At 30.5% G+C, this 24,889-nt stretch overlaps 3 protein-coding genes and 1 non-coding gene across 6 annotated transcripts; all 4 read left to right on the plus strand.

Moving 5' to 3' along the window:
- Nucleotides 1-5,851, plus strand: LOC137812181 (MAC/Perforin domain-containing protein). 3 transcript variants are annotated; one of them, XM_068614095.1, is made up of 6 exons: nucleotides 1-534; nucleotides 1,345-1,583; nucleotides 2,177-2,372; nucleotides 2,567-2,750; nucleotides 3,824-3,978; nucleotides 5,020-5,851. In XM_068614095.1, the coding sequence occupies exons 1-6, from the start codon at nucleotides 262-264 to the stop codon at nucleotides 5,659-5,661; spliced, it is 1,689 nt and encodes a 562-aa protein (XP_068470196.1). In that variant the 5' UTR covers nucleotides 1-261; the 3' UTR covers nucleotides 5,662-5,851. The 3 variants fall into 3 exon arrangements, 1 of the variants encoding a protein (XP_068470196.1); XR_016518775.1 differs by having other exon boundaries at nucleotides 46-534; nucleotides 3,790-3,978; XR_016518774.1 differs by having other exon boundaries at nucleotides 46-534; nucleotides 3,795-3,978.
- Nucleotides 5,852-9,358: 3,507 nt separating this feature from the next.
- Nucleotides 9,359-13,086, plus strand: LOC137812180 (protein NRT1/ PTR FAMILY 4.5). The gene is made up of 5 exons (XM_068614094.2): nucleotides 9,359-9,498; nucleotides 9,645-9,862; nucleotides 11,113-11,556; nucleotides 11,764-11,891; nucleotides 12,080-13,086. The coding sequence occupies exons 1-5, from the start codon at nucleotides 9,387-9,389 to the stop codon at nucleotides 12,945-12,947; spliced, it is 1,770 nt and encodes a 589-aa protein (XP_068470195.1). The 5' UTR covers nucleotides 9,359-9,386; the 3' UTR covers nucleotides 12,948-13,086.
- A 4,127-nt stretch (nucleotides 13,087-17,213) lies between these two features.
- LOC137813112 (U1 spliceosomal RNA) lies at nucleotides 17,214-17,374 on the plus strand. The gene has a single exon (XR_011081350.1). It is a non-coding gene; the product is annotated as a U1 spliceosomal RNA (small nuclear RNA).
- A 1,424-nt stretch (nucleotides 17,375-18,798) lies between these two features.
- Nucleotides 18,799-23,308, plus strand: LOC137809779 (protein NRT1/ PTR FAMILY 4.5). Its single transcript, XM_068610859.2, has 6 exons — nucleotides 18,799-18,909; nucleotides 18,987-19,125; nucleotides 19,456-19,673; nucleotides 21,191-21,634; nucleotides 21,929-22,056; nucleotides 22,254-23,308. Exons 1-6 carry the CDS (start codon nucleotides 18,907-18,909, stop codon nucleotides 23,128-23,130), a joined length of 1,809 nt encoding a protein of 602 aa, XP_068466960.1. The 5' UTR covers nucleotides 18,799-18,906; the 3' UTR covers nucleotides 23,131-23,308.
- The last annotated feature ends 1,581 nt before the right edge of the window (nucleotides 23,309-24,889 follow it).

The raw sequence follows: 24,889 nt of genomic DNA on the forward strand, positions 1-24,889 counted from the left end.
GAAAGAGGTTACAATAAAAAAGACGCGTTTTGAGAGATGATTGTTATTAAAGTCAAACGCACGTCTCTTTAGAAGAACAGGAGAAGAAGCAGGCACAACAAAACCAACACAATCTAATCTTAATCTACTCTACCCAACATACCAAGAACTTCAGGTTCCATGTTGTTGTTGGACACATAAAAGTGTAACTAAGAACCAATCAAGACAACCCATTTCTTGTTCTTTCTTCTGTTCATCCCACCCACCCACCCACACATTTCAATGGAAAACCCAACACCAACACCCTCAGATTCTCTCACTTCTACCCTTTGCAACTCAATCCAAGCTCTGGGTCGTGGCTTTGATGTCACCTCTGATTTCCGCCTTCTATACTGCAAAGGGGCACCCGGCTCCAGACTTGTCTATCTTGATGAGGAGCATGCCACCGATCTTGTTCTCTCTCGTGCTCTTGTTCTTCCAAATGTCTCTTCTGACATTTGTTGCTCCCCCGGGCAGAGTTCTATGGAGAAGATCCCTGTCTGCACCTTCCATGAGGTGATTTTTTTTTGCTCTTGCTTGCTAGATTTTGATGGGGTGTAGCAGTTAATGCTGGGTTTCCCTTTTATTTATCTATGCAGTTCTTTTTTTTGTTAATTTTATTGTTTGCTTTTGGGAGCGTATGTTTGGTGGGGAAACTTGCAATGACAGTGCTGTTAGTGTTCCTAGTTTCATGAGATTGGGATTTTGGTGATTAAATAAACTATTTTATGTTCTCTTCTGAGTGGTGTTTTCTTTTTGGCAAATCATGGGCCAGTTAGTTATATAAACTGCTTATATTAAGTGGTACCAGGGATTAATTTGGGATCTAGGGAAGCGTTATGAAAATCGTGTCAGGGAGTTGGCTAAAATTTGCACTTTAAAAGGATAAGGCCTATTTCGTTACTTGAGAAAAATGACCCATTTGACTCAAGTTTTGGATGCATTTTATATGCAGTTGTATGCTTTCTCATCACCAGCAAGGCACATTTTATCTTACAACCTTGTCATATTTCTACTATGCTCCTCTTAGTGGCACTGATTTTTCAAACTAGCATCTCAGCTCTCCAAGCACAATCTGCTCTATTTGAGTTGTCTTCAAACATATGGGATATAAGGAATTCTTTCTTCTCAATTTTCTTTTGTTTTGCTACTTGTGAAAAATCTCATCCGAGAGAAGATAGATGAACAATCCTATAGCTATCTAGTTGGTTTAAGAGCCTGTATATTTCACAGACTATGTTATACTTGCATATTATAAACTTTGTGCTTTGTTTCGACAAAATCTGACCATCTTTTCTTTACTGTATTTAATGATTGGTTTTCCAGATGGCAAAAGTTTTCAATGAGAAGTCAGGCCTGGCAGAAGAATTTCCTCTTGGAAGCTTCAATTCAATGTTCAATTTTACTGGCTCCTGCATTGTCGATGAAGCAGCCACAAAATCCCTTGCCATGGTTGGGTATTTCATTCGGCTGTTTGAAGTTAAACTCACCAATCCAAATTTAGTCTTGAATGAAGAAATTAAGCGTTCTGTTCCTCATTCTTGGGATCCAGCATCCTTGGCTAGGTAACCATATTTTATTTTTTGCTGTAAATAATGTTTATTCAGTTGGTAATTTATTGTAGGAAATGGTTTTGATTTGGTATTTTTGAGTACTTAGAATTATTTTTGTTTGGTATTTTTGAATACTGAGAATTTTTTGAGGAGATTTTATTCATGTACACACAAACTACCAAATATACACTTGTGCCAGGTTTCACTTCTTGCACTAAAGAGAAGAAAAAACTATTATTTGAAATAGTTATTAGTAGTGCACAATAGTGCTGCTATCTTGTGTTGGCTCTTTCCAGTCCTGGGCTTTTAAGGTTTGGTTTTGATTAGATTTTCTTTCCAACTTACTTTAGTAATTCTAAATTCTAAAACTTGATTTGGAAATGATTACTAATGCATTGCTGAAGTTGTGATCACCATTTCAACTGTTAAATGCATTTGCCGTTGCCTCCCAAAATTTTATGTAGTAGAAGAAGAAGTTTACCTAGTTGTGGCAGTAAAGATTGTACAAGCCATTTTTTGTAATTTGACTTGACTTCTATATTTTTATGTTAGATTTGATATACAGGGACAAGTACTAATACAAAATTTCTTTCCTTTCTTCTCAGTTTTATTGAGAATTATGGTACCCATATTGTTACATCAGCAACAATTGGTGGGAGGGATGTCATATACGTCAGGCAGCACCAATCATCTAGTTTGTCTGCCTCAGACATTGAGAACTATGTAAAGGACATTGGAGATGATAGGTTTAATGATGGGAAAAATATGTCTGGTCCTGGTCCTTTAAAATACAAGGAGAAGGTTTGTATAAGAAATGCCTTTTCCCCGTTATTACTCACCAAGCACACAATATTTTTCTACCTGTAATTATGTATTCAATTTCCTCTTCTTTATGCAAATTAGGTTCTGCCATATTTGTTGCATCATTTGTCCTTTCTTCCTATTGCACTCTCTATCTCATTGGCAACCTTTTAGTCACTGATTTCTTGCTGCAGGATGTCACTGTCATTTTTAGGAGGAGAGGTGGGAACGATCTTGAGCAAAATCACTCTAAATGGGTGGAGACTGTAAAAATGGCACCTGATATCATTAACATGACATTTACTCCCATTGTTTCTCTTCTTGAAGGAGTACCCGGTGTTAACCATTTGACCCGTGCCATTGATTTATATCTTGAATGTAAGTTCTAGACCAGATATTAAATATTAAGACTGGTGTTAACTTAATTAATTGGTTATAATAAGTATCAAGGGTAATGCACACTGTGACTTATATACAATCTGTTAAATTCATAAACTTTGTTAAAACATATCTAGATTTACTTAAATGCCTTAAATTCATAAACATTCAGGGGCATGTTAGTTTGTCTAAATTCACTTTAATGCATCAATCATCAACTACTTTTTTCCAATAAACGTTTATTGTCTAAAAAGTAAAATAAATATTCTAGAAAATTCACCAAATAAGAGCCAAAGCTTACACCACCAAGTGAGGTTATTAGAATCGATTAATGCCTTTGGGCATGAAAATCCAATTTTTCAGTAAAGCTATTTAAACAAGGTATTGTTAATGGTTTATTGGTCTCCCAATATTTTCTTATTTCATCCTCTGCTACTTTTGATCAGCTATCTTCAGTTTGATCTACCTTGTTCATTGGAGAGATTACTAGTCTTCTTCTAAACCTCAACCAAAATAGAAAAGTTTAAAATAGTAAATAAGTAAATTTATAAAAAAAAAACTTGTGCATAATTTGATGACTTTTACATTTTAGATACGCAGCCTCCAAGTGGTCTGGTAGCGATTCATATTTATTAAATTCATTCAAGTTAGTCTTTTTTAAACTATTGATTAAATTGAGTATCAGATCATGATGGAGATTTAATGATATTAAGATGATGGATATAGCTTTCACGAAGACAACATTTTGATGATTTTTCCTCTTGCCTGTGTATATGATGCAGTCCCCAATAAGTTTGTGGAAATTAGAAAATTATCATTTTTACTATATTTGTTTACTTTTATACGTGCATATGTATATACGGGGTTTCCACCGGTGTTGTTAGAATATTGTAGTAACTATTTTTCGATTCAGTGAATCAAAAGACTAGCTAAAAATATACTTATGCAAGGACATTCACATCTAACATGATAATTTCAAGACAAGTTTGACAGACAATACTGAAAAAATATAGCTGCATGTTTTTGCTGTTTCATATAGTGTAGATAATTCACCTGTCTGCTATATCCACCAGACAAACCACCCATCGAAGATCTACAGTATTTCTTGGATTTCCAGATAGCTCGAGTTTGGGCACCTGAGCAGAGCAATCTACAAAGAAAGGAACCTGTCTGTCCATCCCTCCAGTTCAGTTTGATGGGACCAAAACTTTTTGTTAGTTCAGATCAGGTAATGTTAACTAAGCTTGATTGAACTCAGCCAAATTTGTCAGATAGAATTAGAGGGCGTATGGAAGAGCTTCTGTGGAGCTTATTTTAGCTTATGAGGGTGCCTTATAAGTTACGACCTGCCTATAAGTTCCATTTGACTTATTTGAATAAGCTTCATAGAGAACCTTGTCAAAATAACTTTTTTTTGAAAGCTCATTTCAGTTATGTTTCAGAGTCACAAGCATATGAATAAATTCTCATGTAGTAAGTTCCTTTTGAATAAGTACTTAAATAAGTTATTTACCCAAACATGCTTATTCACAAATTTCTAATATGAAATATTCGTGAAAGTATTAAAACTGGCTTTCTATTCCTATTGGAGAGAACTGAAGATATTTATCAAGATGGCTCAGATTCCCCTGATGTACTGATAGTATTGCTGACAATGTGCTGAACTAGCAAACCAATAAAACTAGAATTAGATTATTCCCATCTCAATAGGAAATCAAAGTTTGTACTCCTTAATGTGAGTTAATCAAATGATAAAAGTTCGCCCTTGCAAAAAATGAGATTTTTATGTCTCTATGTTGGATTCTCTCTTTGACGTGTATCTTTCTAATGATGGAAAATAAGTAAATAACCTAGAAGTTGTGATGTATAGATACTTAAAACTGGACATATATATGGAAAATCAAGTGTTGAAATTGAAACTGTGTAACTGCCTCAAGGTCATGCATGATCCATCTTTCCCTTTGATCTCAAGAGTGAATTATTCTCTGTGGGTAGAAACTGCTATATTTCTGATCAGCTAACAAGTCTCAATCTAATGGGGGTGACTGGAGAAGATGAGAGTGAGGACCTCTTAAGTGGCATTAGTTGGATAGCTCAACCAATAAAGTTGATCCTGTGCTATGTTTAATAGTAACAATAGTTTTTCACAGTGAATGTTATTTAATAATTCAACAAGCAGTTCTAAATATTGATAGATACTAATCTATAGACAAGATAAAGTAAAACAACATATGATGGAGTTAACATTATGACATGACTTGATATGCAGGTAACAGTTGGACGCAAGCCTGTGACTGGACTGAGACTTGGTCTAGAAGGCAACAAACAAAATCGACTTGCAATTCATCTGCAACATTTTGTCTCCCTCCCAAAGAATCTTCTACCTCACTGGGATGCGCACGTGGCCATAGGTGCTCCCAAGTGGCAAGGTCCCGAAGAACAAGACAGCCGTTGGTTTGAACCGATCAAATGGAAGAACTTCTCCCATGTAAGTACTGCGCCAATTGAGTATACTGAAACTAGTATTGGGGACCTCTCTGGTGTTCACATTGTCACTGGAGCTCAACTTGGTGTGTGGGACTTTGGAGCCAAAAATGTGTTACACCTCAAGCTCCTTTTCTCCAAAGTACCAGGTTGTACAATAAGACGGTCCGTTTGGGATCATAACCCCTCCACTCCTGCTGCTGCACAGAGACCTGATTCTTCATCATCTTTGACAAAGAAAGGCTCTGATGACAAAAAGGAGGATAGTTCAACCCACATTGGAAAACTTGCAAAAATTGTGGACACGACAGAAATGTTTAAGGGGCCTCAAGATATTCCTGGCCATTGGTTAGTGATAGGGGCTAAGCTTGGAGTGGAAAAAGGGAAAATTGTATTGAGGATAAAGTACTCTTTGCTTAACTACTGATTGGTTTTTTCTTCTTTTATTGTTTTGTTATTTTCCCCTCCTTTCCAGCAGAAACTGTAGTCTAGCATTCTTTTGCACAGAAAATCTTTTGAATTGCTTTTTAAGTAGATTTATTTATTACTCAGCAGCTTAGTTGATATACTTTGAATTCAATTTTGTTTATTTATTGTACATAGTGATATTGTTGACAGATGTTGACCTTTTCTTCTCATGTATTATACCTTTTCCGCCTGAGGACTTGGATTATTTTGTTGACTAGCAGACATGAAGAAAGAAAAGTGGGGAAAAGCTTCACATAAAAGAAGAAGAAAATTATTGGTTGCAGCAGTGCTAAATCTTAATTTTGATTGGATAAAAGTCTCTCTGGGTGGGAACTAGAAGAAAGTTCAATTGAAGGGTAAGGTTGGTGATGTGTTCTCGCATAAACTAGAACCACTCTTCTTTATTTCTTTAGTTTCAGGGATTTAGAAGGAAAAAGGGAAATATTAAAATGGATTAATAAAACTTTAAAGAAAACAAATAAAATATTTTTTTGTTCCTTTTGTTTATAAAAAAAAAACCTAAATTTTCAATTTAAAATATATTAAATTATATTAAAGATAATTATTTCTACAATACTAGTCCATTCTATTAATACTATTTTTATTAATAATAAACTTGTAAAAGATTGATTTTTCACATATATAATAACATAAATTTTATTTATTATGTAAAATAAATATATTTTGGATTTGAAGTAATTTAGAAAGACGAAGTTTTTAGAATAAATACAATAAAAGATATAACAATTTAAAGTATTTCGGGGGAAAAACTTTGTAGAAGAAATTTTTTTATAATGTAAGAAAAGTTTTGTAAATTATGAAAAACAAAATCTAAATTAGATAACATTGGAGGAAATTAAAAAAATGAGCATTTTGAAATATTAAAAATAAAAAATAAAAACAAGAATATGCAAAAGAAATTATAAAGGCTGCTGAACTTAACTACTTTACATCTTTTTATAACGTCGATGCAATAAATTAAGCAACTTCTCTTTGATAAATATCTCCTTTATCTTTTTTTTTTTCCATTTTCATAAAAGAATTAACAATCTTTTCAAGGCTTCTTTTGTAATAACATGTGATTGCATTCGACACATTACCTCAATATCAAATTTATCACATTCCTCCTTTACTTAATCAATAATTTTCCATCACCATCTCCTTTCAATATGAATCATTTTAAATATTAATCATCAATTATTTATTTATACATCACTACTAATTCCAATATATAAATTTACGAATAATCATACAATGCTAAAAACTATTAGTAATATTTCATCCATAAAGAATAATTTAAATATACTACATTTCATTATAAATTATTTTTGCGCGATAAAGTTGTTAATTTTTGTAATAATAGTTTTATATACAAAAAATAATGTCCATTAATTAATTGATAAAATATTTTTTTTACATTGATAACATGAAAGAAAAACACACGCAAAGGAAAATTACAGGTAGTAATTTAAGAGTTTATTTAAAAGTAAAATCATAAAAAAATTTAGGAGAGAAAAATAAAATTACTTTTTCGATAAAATTAAAATTAGTTAATTTATAGAAATTAATTTATTATTCTTTTTTTAACTCATATATAAACAATTTTTGAACTTATAAAAAAAAACAATTTTTATTTATTTCTTATTTTTCTTATAGCATGAAAAAATTGTTCCGTAATTATATATCCATTTAGGATTAAACAGGGTTAACAAATCAGTTCAAAGTGAAGTCATCTTGATAGTAATACAGTTAATTAGCCGGCTAGCTAGCTAATTGAATTTGTAATTGCTTCAAACACCATGGCTTCAACTTGCTACCCTACGTACCTCAAAAAAATAATGAACAAATCAAATTATTGAAATTTAATTTTCATCACTATCATTGAACTTTATAAATTGTATGATGTGAACCCATGATATGTGTATATCTGTTGGCACTCTATTACATTTTAGGTAAAATGCAAGAACAAAAACTCTTAGCTTTGTGACACCCATGGTACACTGAGTTTCTAAGTTAATATATATTTATTGGTCTGTCAGTGTTACTAAACACTTTGTTTTCTGCCAAATGTTTATCTTTAATAAACAATCTCCAAAGAAGAAGTGTGAGTGTTCTATATTTTAACCCTTGAGTGTGTGACAACTATTCAATTAGTGACTTGGAGTTGTTCAAGAAAGGTGGAAAAAGAGTTAAATAGAAACACTCAAATGTTGGGAAACTCTTGGATGCTTTCCAAGTCTTTTTCTTGGTAGCAGTTATGTATCATATACACTTACATTGATACAAAAATACGTATAATTTTTAAAATATAAAATACAATAACACAAATTGATACATGTTTCAAATTCACTTAAAGATATTTGAGATGCAATTTGGGTTGGTGTTGTGAGTAAAATCTGGAAACACAGGAATTCTGTCATCTTCGATAGGGGTGTGGCAGATGTGCTTGAAGTGTTCGTATTTGTACAAGTAAAAGTTTGGTCTTTGATTTATGCAAAGTCCCGTTGTGCTTCCTTTGCGTATTTTAATTGGGTTTTGAACCCTTTGGTTTGTATGAGGTTGGTTCATTAATGTTTTTTAGTGTTTGTTTTGGTTGTACCTTAATCAATTTGGTAGGCGTTTCTAGGTAGGAGTATGATAATGTGTTTTTCTGTATAAAGGTTGGACCACTCTTGAAGTGGTTCTCATTTATTTATTTTGATTGCTGATAAAAAAAAGAAACACAAATCTATATATTATATAATTATTAATTATATAAATTGACAATAAATTTTTTTATATTTTTTTACGAGAAAAATGTTTTTATTCAAAAATATTTATTTTTTATTTTTATAATCCTAATAAAAATTTATACAATAAATTTAAAATTTTAAAAAATTAATATATTTTTATTTTTAAAATTATGTTAGTGTTAGAATTATCATAAATTTAATAAATATTTTTTAAATTATACATTTTCTTCGATATGATGTATTTGATATAAACAAAAGTATCTCTGAGTATTACATGGACAAACTACATTTCTTGATAATCGTTCTAAATCCGTAGTCTTCAGAACTAAATATATTGATAATCGTTCTAAAGGATTTTCCACTAGTGACGACATATATTTCACACAAATCTTGAGGGTATATTTAATGTTCTATTTTGATTGAGGCAGAATGTAGATTGTGTTAATTTTTTTGAAAGTTTTGAGTGAAGATTCGTAAGAGGTAGTTCCACCAATAATAATATTTTATAGCCATTTTGTAGTCGTCATTATGCATCTTGCTGATGCCAATTGAAAACTACCTTCGAATCTTGCTGTTCTTTGAGACGGCGAATTCCATGCATCTCAATTTCGCTATCAACCAAAAACAGAGCATTCTGCAGAACTGGTCATAGTCAAATGAATGATACACAGTGACCTTATTAATTATGAGGCATTTGGAGTCTGCATAATTATCTTTTACTCATAATACATTGCTTAATTAGTTGGATCATGATGTATATATAAGGGAAGATAATGGTCTTTCCCTGCTGTATTTTACTATAGACTATTCCCATTCAGAGCCATGGTACTATTTTTGCTTTGTTTACTATTATTACATGCATTTTCAAGTTTCTTGCATGCTCCTTGCATATTCATCTCATCACTTCATTTGCAAGCAGGAAAATGGAGTTGTTGATGGGAATGTAGAGAGGATGCAGAGGGAGGTAGCAGATGAGGGGCTGGTTGATGGAAAAGTTGATTGGAAAGGAAGAAAAGCTTTGAAACACAAACATGGAGGGATGAAGGTTTCATTGCTCATACTTGGTAAGCTAGGACTAACACAGACACAGTATGAGTTCATGGACACTTACTAAAGATTAACATGAAAATGTAACTATATTATTAATTAAGGTGTTGATTAATTAATTATACATGAGTACTAACCATAATTAATTTGGGTTTGGGTGTAGCTGCATTTGGTATGGAGAACTTGGCAACTCTGTCACTAGCAGTGAACTTGGTATCATACTTCAATCAAAACATGCATTATGAATTAGCAGATGCAGCTAACATGGTGACCGATTACATGGGTGTTAGTTACATGCTCTCCATTGTGGTTGCTGTTCTTGCTGACACTTGGATTGGCAGATACAAATCTGTTGTTATTTCTGGATTCTTTGAGTCTTTGGTAAGCTCCAGTGTTACCTTTTTTTCATTACATCATAATACAAACTATTATATTAATCATTATTGGTAAAGCCAAAATTATAAGTTTTTCATAAGGAATAACAAACCTTGGACTGATTATCTGTGCATAGTTGGTTGGTGGAGAGACAAAGAAAAGAGTAAAATATATGTATGTGGAAGATGACATATACTGTTTTGGCAAATATCAACTGGATGTATAAATTTATTGTATCATCATCCTTAAAAAGAATCACTTTTTAAATTTGTATACAGATTTGATTTGATTTGTTTTAGAAATTTTTAACTTTTAGATTCATACTATAATACGACTAGTAAGTTATTTTAACTTATTTTTTAGAATAAGTTAAAAAAATTAAGAAAAAATTAAAATCTAAATCTTACTAAGAAAATAATTTTTAATTTTCAATGTAATAATTTGATAGAGAAATTATATAATGTACATACATCTTAATAAAAACAATATATTCTCCTTGTAATGTAAACAGAAAATTAATTTTTTATTAAAAATAAAAATATTAATATACTTGTAATATATATAGAAAACAAAAGCTTAAAGAGTCAATTTTGTATTTTTTTATTAGGAAGTTTCTTCTAACACTTCAATTTTGAAATTTAATTTTCATAACATAAAAATCAATTTTGAAAATAAAAATTCAGAGGAGAAAAAAAAATTAAAATAATCTTTCCAAAACAACTATTTTAAATTTAGAACAATTATTTTAACTTGTGAAATTCAATTTTGAAATTGATTGAGTGGAAGAAAAAATTTGAAAGATGCAAGAAAAAAACACTTTTTTTTTATTATTATACAGTTAGCGGGTTGAACCACTCTGTACATATCCATGGAAGATTGCGAGTTTTGAGAGATAAATATAAGTTCATCAAACCAAAATACTATGTCTGTGCGTTTCTAGGATTGCAGCACACTATCCATTCCACATTGTTGCCTTAATTTATGTATAGAGTGGAAAATTAATGACATTAATTAAATATAAAAAACAATATGTTGGAGAAAGTGTGAAAAAATAATACTGAGATTAATTTTAACAACTCATACGTTGCTCCATTGAAATTGATTGTAATCTTAGTGATTTTTCTTGTCCATTAATATTGTTATTTTGATTTTTGAAAAGAGAAACAATAACAACAAGCTCTATCTAAACACTGTTATATATTCAGACATTGAATATAACTTAAAAGTAAAATTTATGAAGTGAATTGTGTTTGTAGGGACTGGCATTGCTTACAATACAGGCACACAGGGCGAGCATAGAGTCACCGATTTGCAACGTGTATGAGAAAGGCGTAGTTTGTGAAAAGGTTAGTGGGAAGTTAGAAGCCTTTCTCTTCATAGGGCTCTACTTGTTGGCCTTTGGCAGTTCAGGTGTGAAAGCTTCCCTGCCCTCACATGGTGCTGATCAGTTTGATGAGAAAGACCCCAAAGAAGCACTGCAAATGTCCACCTTCTTCAACTCTCTCTTCTTAGCACTTTGCATTGGTGGTGCTGTCAGTTTAACGTTTAATGTCTACATACAAAACAATAATGGATGGGTCTGGGGCTTTGGAATCTCCACAGCTGCTATTGTTTTCGCCACCTTAATCTTTGCCTTAGGTTTGCCACTCTACCGAATTCATGTTGCTCGTATAACAAACGGAATCATGGAGATCGCACAGGTATATATGAATTGCCACTGTAAAAGCTTTTATATAGGTGTTGTGAATAGTTTTTTTCTTTATAACGTCTTTCAAAGTAATCTTTACAAAAATTAGTGAATTTGAACATAATAAATTAAACGGTTTGTTTATTGAGTTATGATCTGATACAATATATATTGCACTGATCAAGCTGTTTGTTTCAAATTCTTGGCTACTATTTTCCAGGTCTACGTTGCTGCAATTCGCAACAGAAACCTTCCCCTTCCACCGAATCCTAATGAACTATATGAGATTGATAAGGATAAAGAAGCTGCAGTAGAAATAGAGTGTCAACCTCATACAGATATTTACAGGTTCAATCCTACTTTGTGTCTTGTAGCTTAAGTATTAAAGAATAATGCCAAATGAACTGCTGAATTTTCACCTAGTGCCTAAAAAAATTTATGATGGTATATGCATATATTGTTAATAGTTGATGCTTCTTCTGGCTCCAATGTAAATCTAGCTAGCTAGTTTTAAACATGAATTTTCCTTTGCACAGGTTCTTGGACAAAGCAGCCATCCAAAGAAAATCTAATGTGCAAGATGAGAATCAAAAGACTCCAAACCCATGGAAACTATGCAGAGTGACACAAGTAGAAAATGCCAAAATCATTCTGAGCATGCTCCCTATATTCTGCTGCTCAATAATAATGACCCTTTGCTTGGCACAACTCCAAACCTTCTCTATTCAGCAAGGGTCCACCATGAACACCAGGATCGCCAAGCATTTTCACATCCCACCTGCATCCATACCAATCTTCCCAGTTGTCTTCTTAATACTTTTTGTCCCTTTCTATGATCGCATTTGTGTGCCATTTCTAAGCAGATTCACTGGTATTTCCACTGGGATTACGCACTTGCAACGCATAGGAGTTGGCCTAGTACTCTCATCCCTCTCCATGGCAGCTGCAGCAATCATAGAGGTCAAGAGAAAAGGAGTTGCAAGAGACAGCAACATGCTTGATGCATTTCCAGTACTACAGCCATTGCCATTGAGCATATTCTGGCTTTCTTTTCAGTATTTTTTATTTGCCATAGCTGACATGTTTACCTACGTGGGACTTCTTGAGTTTTTCTACTCAGAGGCACCAAAAAGCCTTAAATCCACATCAACCTGCTTTCTGTGGTGCGCCATGGCCATTGGCTATTTTCTGAGCTCCATCTTGGTGAAAATTGTGAACAGTGCAACCAAGAATATTACTGCAAGTGGAGGCTGGTTAGCAGGGAACAATATTAACAGAAACCATCTTAACTTGTTCTACTGGTTACTTTCCATATTGAGCTTGATCAACTTCTTTCTCTATTTGTTGGTTTCAAAGAGGTACAAGTACAGGGCACAGCACCCTGCAGTTACTGGTGCCAATTAAGAGGAATGATACTGCAAGATAAGATTTAACCTAAATATGTTAATGTGTAACCAGTGAAAATTACAGTGGTTTGTACTTTTCTTTGTTTGTAAAATGTAATCCGTGAGTTAAATCTTTCATGAAAAGTGTGTATATTCATTCACATGGTGTGTTTTTCATGAAAAACTGTATATCTTTATCAAAGGTTGGTTATAAGAGACGTCTTGTTTTAAAGATAATATGTCTTCATTAATAATATGTAAATAAAATTAACTTGCAGGCAGAAAAAAATGGTACAAATATTCCATAGAAACACAAAAGTTAATTAGTTTCTTTTATGTTAAAAGATAAACTATCATTGATGATAAATTTATGATAAATTTATTGTACTTTATGCAAAATATAATTAACAAGAAACTTCATTTCTGAAGGAGATTCATTATTTTACCCTATTGCACCCATTTCTGTAAAATTTGTATCCAATCTAAAATCTATTGTTTGGCAAATTTCTTTGATTTTTTTTCTATTCTCATATTTTAGCTTTGTTGTAGGACCTCCTCTCAATATTTTTTTTTTCTTTGTTGCACACTCATAATCATGAATATGTTCCAGTGATCTTTACAATATAATATTAATAAGATTTAATGTTTAAATTAATTTAATTAATAAAATTATAAATTTAAAGTTTACACTATTAAAAAGCTAAATAATGTTATTCATAGTTAAATATTATAAGAAAAAAATTTATCGGATAAAAGAGAGTATAATTTATAAACTACTTTATAATTTTTTATTAATAATAAAAAAAAATTAAATATCAATAATTTTTCTAATTTATAAAATGATTTTTAATTTAGTCATACTAATTATTTTGATATCTCAAATTAATTTTTATTTAATGAATTTGTTCTCATATATTTTTAATCTAATGACCTAAATTTAAAGAAGATAAACTTTTTCACTCACAATTTTTATCTCTCACTTTTTATATAAATATTTTAACACTATCTTTTTCATCCAGACTCATAAATATCTTGATACTCATCTGCTCTAGACGTCATGTTCATTTTCTTCACCAACACCAATCACTTTCATTCATAGTCATCTCATTCATCAATTACATTTTTTTTTTAATTTTCGTTTGTATTTTATTTTTGTTAAAAATGGAAGTCTTACATGAGAAGGTATTAAACTTCGATCAAACCGTTAATATTAAAATATTTTTTTTGATAAATATCAACTTAATTGACGATAATGCATTTACATTTTAAAATTAGATTAATTAACACTAAATTTTTTCAATTAATAATTAATATTAATTTAACCAACAATACTTAAAGTTGACTTGAAGTACCATATATAACTTTAGAGTCGCATCAATATTCTATTTAGGGTTGAATTTTATTTACACTAAATATTTATTTTCTTGTAATTACAATTGTATAACCTTTGGAAAAAAATCACAATACTAATAAATTGTCATATATCACTACAAGAAAAACTTGATTTAGCTTCCAAATTTTTGCGTGGGCCATTTGCGGACGCTACTCTCGTCGGCCAAAATGAGTAAAAGCCCACGCAAGATGTACATTGGACGCAAAATGGACGCATATATTGATTTAATTTTTTTTTTAAAAAAAAAAATTTTGCGTCGGCCGCGGCCCACGCATAGGCGTCGGTTTTGCGTCGGCCGCGGCCCACGCATATGCGTCCGTTTTGCGTTGCCCACAGAACCCACGCATATGCGTCCGCTATAGCCCACGCATATGCGTCCGCTATAGCCCACGCATGTTTAGAATTTTAAAATTTAAATATTTTTAATGTATAATAAATATTTTAATTTTGAATTCTTTATTATATTTATTTTAGAATTATTTCTTTAATGTTATAATAAATTATTTAATTTATCAATTTTGAATATAAATTAATTAAATTAGATTTATTAAATTAAATAAGCGTTTGATTTAAAATTAATTGACTAAAATAAAATATATATTTAAATTATTTAAATGTTATATAAAATATTTGTTTATTTTAAATATTATTTATTTTAAATTTATTTTATTTATATATTGTCATAACTATTTTATTTTTGAAATTATGATATAAATTAGTTAAATTAAATTTATTAAATTGATGATAATAATATTAAATTTATTAAATATTAATATTAATACTAATAATATTAATAATATGTATAATATGTATAATATGTATAATAATATTAATAATATTTATAATAATATTAATAATAATGTTAATTATAATATTAATTATAATGTTAATTATAATATTAATTATAATGTTAATTATAATATTAATTATAATGTTAATAATATTATTAATAATAATGTTAATAATAATATTAATAATAATTTAATAATATGAGTATAATTTATTTTATTATTATTAATAATAATTATATTAATATGTATAAATTATATTAATAATAAGTATAATAAAAATGATAATATAACCAAAGAATTTGTTTGGTTTAGTGGTTAATGCCTTCCTGGGTTAATATAAATAGTAATTAGTAATAATAAGAAAATTAAAAATAAATTGTGCGTCCGCTTTTTGCGTGCTTAGCGAACGCAAAACGGACGCATAAGCGTCCGTTTTTCAAGTTTTGCGTCCGTTTCTGGCCCACGCAAATCCATCATTTTCTTGTAGTGTATAAATTAACGTCGTGTAATAATATTTTTTATTTGTAAATTACAATAATTATTAATAACTCAGTAAAGCAAATGTGTTCTTTTATTATACACACGTGTTTTTATAATGATCAACAGTTTTTTTTTTTCCTTAAAAGAGAACATCTATCCTCAAGATATATATTATCTACAACATAAAACATAACACTTAAAAATAATTTCCATTTAAAAAAAAGTCAGTAGTAGTCATTTAAGATATAATGACTTATTTATAATTTTTTTTTAATATTGGATTAGATTTAAGAGTGAAAGCATGAAGATTTGAGAAAATATAAGTGTAAAATTTTTTAAAATAAAAATGTGAAGAAATTGTGTATGTTTTAATACTGGATGTATGAAACTTTTTATTAAAATATATGATTGATGTGATAGTTATGATTAAAAATATTATTAATTAAAATACGTGTTAATAATATTTTTAATAAAGGTTATTGCATTTAAAAAAAATCTACATGCAACCTTAATATAATAAAAATATTATTAATTAAAATACGTGTTATTCTTCCTTCTTAATTTGTTTTTATTTATAAATAATCATATACTAATAAAAAAATTAAAAATATTTCATTATATTCGTACAAAACACAGAAAAATAAAATTACAATGATAAGGCAATTTATTCAATCAAGTGTGGGGAGACAACGAATTAAAGTGAAGTGGTCTTAGCAGCCATAGCCGGCTTGAATTTGTGTCAGATTGAGACATCAACAAGTGACTCCAACAAACAAACAAATGGATATGTCAATAAACCAAATTTAATTACTATTGTATAATTTTCACCATCATCAAAGTTTATATATATACTATGATGTGAACACTTGATGATTTACTCTTTTAGATTTTATGTAAAATGTAGCAACAAAACTTTTTTTTCGTGTGATGACACTCATGATACCCGAGTTTTTAAGTTAATTTATTGCTTAGTTAGACCCTGAGTTTGTCCAAGAAAGGAGGAAAAGAATTAAATAGAAGCACTCAAGTGTTAAGCATTAACTTTTTTTTTTGTTAAATTTGATTTTATGTGATTTTTAGTGTCATCCACCTCATACCTCATAATGATAATGATATTTCTATGGGATCATAATAGTTTTATGCTTTACGAATGTTTCAATCTTTATATAAAAATCTACTATCCGACCAGACATAGATAAAACTATCTTCACAGACAAACACATACCAAAACATATTGGAATATGTATTACCTATAAAAAAATTCTGCAACATTAAGGATTAGAATAAAACCAGAATTTTGCTTTGCCTAACTCCAAAAAATTCTGCATCATTATGCATTACAATTCTGCAGAAAATTAAAACCGAGCATTTTGGTAATTTGGCATCGTCGCTTCCAGAATTTTGCTTTGCCTAAATCGAACTTCACATATTGCTATGCCACATTCCACTTCAGCAGAACAGCTCCCTCCATTTTGCTTCCCTATTTGTACTTAAAACAGCTTTAATTGATAGTAACATATGATAAACAAAACAAAGAGAACCAAATATCCTGGAACATGAGATCTTAGTCATTAAATAATTTTACTAATACAAATATTTTAATACAAAATGAAGCTTTATAAAATTCACGATGGACGGGGTCAATGGTGATCATGAAGGCCTATGGCCTAGAGCAGTGATCTTCATTGCACTTTGAAGGGGTGTTGTTCTAAGATCTGTCCAAGTGAGAGAGCCTACATTATAATTTGTTTAAGAGGGAACCTCTCTTTGTGCAACCTCCATAAAAAAATAAATTCAAGATGAAATTATCACATTTTAAAAGTATAATAAAAATGGATGACATACATTTTTTTTCTTATACTATAATACTATATTCGTTTTTGTTTCTAGTACAAATTTTAAATTTATTGTGTGTTTGTAGTAAAAAAATTATTATAATAAGTCGTGTTTTTTTAGTAATAAATTTATAACGTGAATTATATTATAATATTATAACATTCACGTCAACCATGAATCAACATGAAATTATTTTAACATTTTAAGTCATACGGAAAATCTGTTTGACATTTAAAAGAAAAACTGGCAATGATCCATCTAATAATTTCCTTACTACAAGTATCTATAAAGTTTGGATTAAGAATGAAAATCAATTTTGTATAAAAATAGAAAAACATATTTAACTCAATAAAATTTTAAGAAAGTGTAATTAATATAATATTGAGAAACTAACAAAACATCTCATTAGAAAAATTAATGTAACACTACAAGAAAATCATCAAATAGAAACTAATTTTAGAGACTAAAATAATTAGTCACTATATTGACTAAATTAAAGATAATTTATAAACTAAAAAAAATATTGGTATCTAAAATCATTTCTATTGTTAATAAAAATTTATAAAATAGTTTCTAAATAGGTGCCTAACTATTATTAACTACCTACTTATGTTTTAAACGAGTCTCTAAAAAGAGAATATAAAATATTAGTATCTAAAACATTGGTAGCTAATTTAGATAATAATTTAGAAATCATTTTATAATATTTTATTAATAATAGAAACCATATTAAATATCAATAATTTTTAATTTCTAAATTAGTATCTAATTTAGTTAATACAAAACTAATTATTTTTTGTCTCTAACTTTGATTACTATTTAATGATTTTATTGTAGTATAGATTGAATTACTTTTCCATTAACATATGTTTTTTATTTGGTACAAATGAGATGTGTTTCTGTCAAACAATAAAAAAAACTCAAGAACTTTTTCTTAAATCTGTGTGTCAACAACAAAGATCCTTTTAGCAACATTTCAAAAATATCGCTACATAGATAAAGTATTGTATAAACTCTATGTTATAATACTAGGGACTTTTAGCATTTTAAAAATGTATATTACCAATTAAGACATTTTGCAAAAGTTAAAACTAGAAGAAAAACTTGAACTCAGACTTGTGAACATATGTTCTAAAATTAGCATTTTGTACTCGTAATTATGATTCTTGTGTTGATGCTGTTTGAAACCAGTTTAGAATCTTACTGTTGCAGAGTCGGCAAATTCCATGTAACTCAATTTGCTATCAACCAAGAACAGTGCATATTCTCCTTCCGTAGAACTGGTCATCAGCCAACTAATGATGGTGACCCTGTTACGAGTCACCATCACTCATTTGATGAGTGCATAATTATCTTTCATACATATAAATCGCTAAGGTTGAAGTATATATAAAGAAGATAATGGTTTTATCCCCTATAGTATTTTACTATACTTCTCTTTCTTTTCAATTGCCTATTCAAAAGTTTTCTGCATAACCATGGTATTTCATTTTTTTTTCTTTGTTTATATACCTAAGTTTCTTGCATGCCACTTATTCAGATCATCATTTGCATGCAGGAAAATCATGTTGTTGATGGGAATGTGAAGTGGATGCAGGAGGAGAGAGCAGAGGTAGTTCATGGAAAGGTTGATTGGAAAGGAAGAAAAGCTTTGAAGCACAAACATGGAGGGATTAAAGTTTCATTGCTCATACTAGGTAAGCTAAAACGGATGCAGTAAGTTCATGAACATTTTCCTAAAGAGTAACATGAAAATGTAACAATACAAATTAAGGTGAGTGGATTAATTATATATTTATCCCAAAGTAAGAGAAAGAAACATGAATACCATTTTCACTTTTTCTCTTTTCCTTTTGGAATCAAAGTCTAGTTTGAGAATTGGTGAAGTGATAGCATTACCACTAATAAAAAAACAAACAGAAAAGGAGAAATCCTTAATTTAGTGACCACTAACCATGTAACTTTGATTGTTTAATGTTTAAATCGGTTAATTAATTGTACGTAGTGTTATTTGGGTTTGGATGCAGCCGCAATTGCTATCGAGAACATGGCAACTCTGTCACTAGCAGTGAACTTGGTATCATACTTCAATCGAAACATGCATTATGACCTAGCAGATGCAGCTAACATGGTCACCAATTACATGGGTGTTAGTTACATGCTCTCCATTGTGGTTGCTGTTCTTGCTGATACTTGGATTGGCAGATACAAATGCGTTGTTATTTCTGGATTTTTTGAGTCACTGGTAAGATCCAAAATTACCTTTCCTTTGCATAATAATACAAGTTATTAGTCATTCATTATAAGCATCATATGTGAGTGTGAAATTACAAGTTTTGATAAGGAATAATCGTCTTTTGACTCTGAGTGTATAGTGGGAAGAGAAAGAGAAAAAATGATAAACATAAAAGATAAAATGATTGGAAAGGAGAATAAAGATAAAAATAGTGTACTATAAATATGAAAACCTCAGTGTGAAAAGATATGTAGCCAGTGATCAGTGAGTAGCATCACTAAGGAAATGCGTATCGAATCGAATTGGATTTTGAAGTGGATTTTAGTGTAGAATAGAACTTATTCTTCTTGTTTACTGTGGATTCTATACACATTAATTGTTCTCGCATGTACACATACTTCTTTTTGCAAACTTTTCTTTATTTTTATCTTTCTAAAAAAAAAATATAAATCTTATTTTATCAATCAATTTTATAAAATTGAATTAAAATTAAAATTTGTTTTTTAATAAAATATATCATTTTTTATTGAACTGTTGTTGGATCATCGGAGTTGATAAATTTCGTCATAACTGCATACATCAGTTCAAATAATTTTTTCTTATATTTTTTTATGATCCTCACTCTAATTTCAAAAACCTTAAATGTCTTTCTAGAATCCTTTACACATTCTGAAAATTATTATCCAAAAATGTATTAAAAAGCTTTTAGATTACAAATATGAAGCCGTATGAGTGTTTCTAAACATATAACAGGAAATAGTATCTAACACATTGCAACTTATGTATTCCTAATAGAATCAAATAATGTCTTATAAAATTAATTCTAGAATAGTGGTGAAGGAAATTCTAGAATATATAACCTAAAGTAGTATCACAAACATTTTGACTTATACACTTCAAAATAAGATCAAATATCTTTTAAAATAATCATGCCTGAATAGAGATAATACATTTTAAAAGTCTATTTCAGAATTATGCAAGATAAGTATTATTTTTACATAATTCCGAATAAAAACAAATCTGAAATATATAATCTAAAATGATACTTTTAGTACTTTATATTTATTAAAAAATGAGAAAGATTAAATGGGAATTTTAAAAGGTAGAGAGGTACATGAAGAAAAACCTGTGGTGGATAAAAAAATCTGGGGTGCATAAAGAAAAACCCACCCTTTAATGCTTGTCTTAGCGTATCCCAGATTAAGCAGAAGAACAGAAGTCATAGCCAACAGCTAACATTTTCATCGAAACAGAGCTCGAATCCTTTTAATTTTGAAACACATTTCATCAAAATCAATGTATTTCAATTAATTTTTTGTAATTTAAAAAGATAAAGAAATATCAAATAAGAAGTATTTGTAAGAAAAAATTATGCTGAAGTAAAAATAATTGAATAGAAAGTGAGCCAAAATGTATATATAAATGTATAGTTTCGAAATCGATTTTGAGGATCACCGAAAAAGCTCTTCTGTTATGGCTTATTAAAATCTTAAACAGATGCAATAATGTTGTGAATTGTGTTGCAGGGACTGTCACTGCTTACAATTCAGGCACACATGAAAAGCCTGAAGCCCCTTATTTGCAACGTGTATGTGAAAAATGCAGATTGTGAAAAGCTGAGTGGCAAGAAAGAAGCATTCCTGTTCATAGGGCTCTACTTGTTGGCCTTTGGCAGTTCAGGTTTGAAGGCTTCCCTGCCATCACATGGTGCTGATCAATTCGATGAGAGAGACCCCAGAGAAGCAAAACAAATGTCAAGCTTCTTCAACAGTCTCTTGTTAGCAGTTTGCATCGGTGGAGCAGTGAGCTTAACGTTTAATGTGTATGTTCAAGACCACAATGGCTGGGACTGGGGCTTTGGAATCTCCACTGTTGCTATTGTTCTGGCCACCATAATCTTTGCCTTTGGATTACCACTATACCGAATTCATGTTGCACATGCCAAAAACGGCATCATTGAGATCATACAGGTATAAACACACCCTTTTCAATTACTAATTACCTTCTTGTTTTAAGTTGTTCTGCATGTATCAGTACAAAAATTCTTGTATCTTTGTCTAGATTTCATTAATGTACATTATTTCTAATTACTAATTAGTGCTTATACAAATATTATGTCACTACTTCAATTCTGAACACAATGGCAACACACATGAATTTTATATAATGAGCCTTCAGTTATAGATTATTTCTTGTATCAAATTAATGTTTCAACATTGCATTGATCAAACTGTTTGTTTTAAATTGTTCGCTTTATTTTCCAGGTCTACATAGCAGCCACTCGCAACAGAAACCTTCCCCTTCCTGAAGATCCTATGGAATTATACGAGATTGAACAGGACAAAGAAGCTGCAGTGGACGTAGAGTATCAACCTCATAGAGATATTTACAGGTTTAATCCCAGTTGTGACTGAAGTTAGTGATATGTATATATTTTACTTCATGATAGCTTTAGCACTAAACTTGATACATGGTTAGAGTAAAAGGCCTTAGATTTCATCTTTTATAAACAAAAAAAGCTTCTTCTGCCAACTATATTACTCCAATTCCAGTGCATTTAGTTCTAACATTGAGGTTCCTTCTGCATAGGTTCTTGGACAAAGCAGCTATTCAAAGAAAATCTGATGAGCAACATGAGAAGCAAGAGGCCTCAAACCCATGGAAACTATGCAGAGTGACACAAGTAGAAAATGCCAAAATCATTCTAAGCATGCTCCCTGTATTCTGCTGCTCAATTATAATGACCCTATGCTTAGCACAACTCCAAACCTTCTCTGTCCAACAAGGCTCCACCATGGACACAAGGATCACCAAGCATTTTAACATCCCACCTGCATCCCTACCAATCATCCCAGTTGCCTTCTTAATCATTATAATCCCTTTCTATGATCGCATCTGTGTTCCTTTTCTACGTAAATGCACTGGTATTCCCACCGGCATTACACACTTGCAGCGCATAGGAATTGGCCTAATACTTTCCTCCATCTCCATGGCAATTGCAGCAATCATAGAGGTGAAAAGAAAAGGAGTTGCAAGAGACAACAACATGCTTGATGCAGTGCCAGTAAAGCAGCCATTGCCACTGAGTATATTCTGGCTTTCGTTTCAGTATTTTATATTTGGCATAGCAGACATGTTTACCTACGTGGGGCTACTTGAGTTTTTCTATTCAGAAGCACCAAAAGGGCTTAAATCCACATCAACCTGCTTCCTCTGGTGCTCTATGGCCACTGGCTATTTCCTAAGTTCCATATTGGTAAAAATCGTGAACATTGCCACCAAGAATACTACTACAAGTGGAGGCTGGTTAGCAGGGAACAATATTAACAGAAACCATCTTAACCTGTTCTATTTGTTCCTTTCCATATTGAGCTTGACCAACTTCTCTGTCTATTTGTTGGTTTCAAAGAGGTACAAGTACAGGCCTCAACACCCTGTAGTTACCGGTGGCAATTCAGAGGACTGAATACTAAGATGAGATATCATAAATCATCTATAAGGAGTGAAAAATTAGTGCATTGTATTTCTCATCGTTTGTCAAATGAATGCTAGAAAATATAGGATTTCACATTTCTTTTCCTTGTAACGGCTTTAGTTAGAGCTATAGTTTCCAAGAAATCTATATCAAACTTTTACTTTACCTCATGCCTTTGGACATTTTTTAGTTCTATTTTCACCTCTTTAATATTTGTTTTAATCTTCCTTCATTTTCACAATGGTTGTTAAAACGAGTTTTGCCTATCAGACTAGCCTTTTTAACCAGTTCTTGGGGAATGACTATTCTGGTTTAACCTTTGAAATAATGTTAAGGCTTATTGGGATGAGTTAGTTTGCGCAATTGCTTCTTATCCCGATCACAGGCAAAATGCCCTTTGTAGTTTTTTTAAGAGGTGGGGTGTAGCTCAAAATGTATTTCAAATTTGATATACAATTAAGATAGTTAGTGAAGTTAGACAGAATAATCATGACAGCGTTAACCTTTGACACAAACTACAGTAGATTCTCTTCTCAGTGCACTTTTTTTTTCATTCATGTCAACCTTTATCTTCCCCCCCTATAAATATGAGAATCTCCATTGAAATAAACTAACAATTGGCTTATTTCCTAATGATAAAAACTGCAAATTACTGTTGCCTTTTTTGTTTAGGGTATACTAATACCACTATGGTTAACTATAGTGTTCTAAGAAAAGTGTTTTACCCCAACATATAGTTTGCAATACACTAATATTAAAAGAAATTAATTTATATATATATATTAAGTTGTGAAGTGAGTGTTTTTTGTTTTATAATATCAAAATATCAGCACTTGTGAAGAAAGCACTATGTAGCAGTCCAGAAGAAGACATTCCAATCCTATGGAGATTTAGTTGGTGTTTGTAAGAATAATAACGTATGTCTTTTTCACATCAAAAGTATGAAAAGTGACAAGAAAGAAACATTTCGTTAGGCTCTACTTGTAGGCCCTTGTTAGTGCAGGTTTCAAGACGTTATCCAACTATTTCAATCATCTTTTATTAGTGCTTTGGATAGGTGGTGTAGGATGAGACTAGATGTGTGGGTTTTATGGACAATCATTTATTTTGAAACTTTAATTTCTTTCATATTCTCGTATCACTACCAATAATATTATTACTTTATTTTAAAATTTTGTTTACATTTATTTTTATTAGTTAAATATAATATTTTATTATGAAAAGTACTTTCAAATATAAGTGAGAAAAAAAGTGTCAATCAAATTTTATTGAGATTTTAAAGTTTAAGGAAGCTAAACTGAACATTGTATGCACATATGAAAGTTGCCTGATATGAGTGTCAAAGATCCATAAATTAAAATATTATAATTTTAGATTCAAAATACATGAAATTTGTTTTATTTGATTTGATATAATTTATTTGTCTAGATAGTCTTTTACTATAAACGATTTTATAAATAGTTTTTCGTTGAATTGTTTAGTATTAGATAATTATCCTTAGATCGTCTAGTATTAATATAAACAATTTTTCGCTAAACCATGTTTATTAGTTTAGTCAATTTGAGTTAACAGACTAGACAATATAATAATAAATTTGTCTAAACTATTTGTTTATATTAAATTGTTTAGTTTGTTGACAAACCTTCTAAACCCTCTTATTTCACACTAAATAGTCTCATATGCATTTTTAATATAGGGCCATCTAATATATGTATTTAACCGTGGACCGTCTAGTTTGTTAATAGGCTGA

Source organism: Phaseolus vulgaris, chromosome 2 (genome assembly GCF_051622355.1).
Source record: "Phaseolus vulgaris cultivar YP4 chromosome 2, ASM5162235v1, whole genome shotgun sequence".
NCBI classification, from domain to species: Eukaryota; Viridiplantae; Streptophyta; class Magnoliopsida; order Fabales; family Fabaceae; genus Phaseolus; species Phaseolus vulgaris.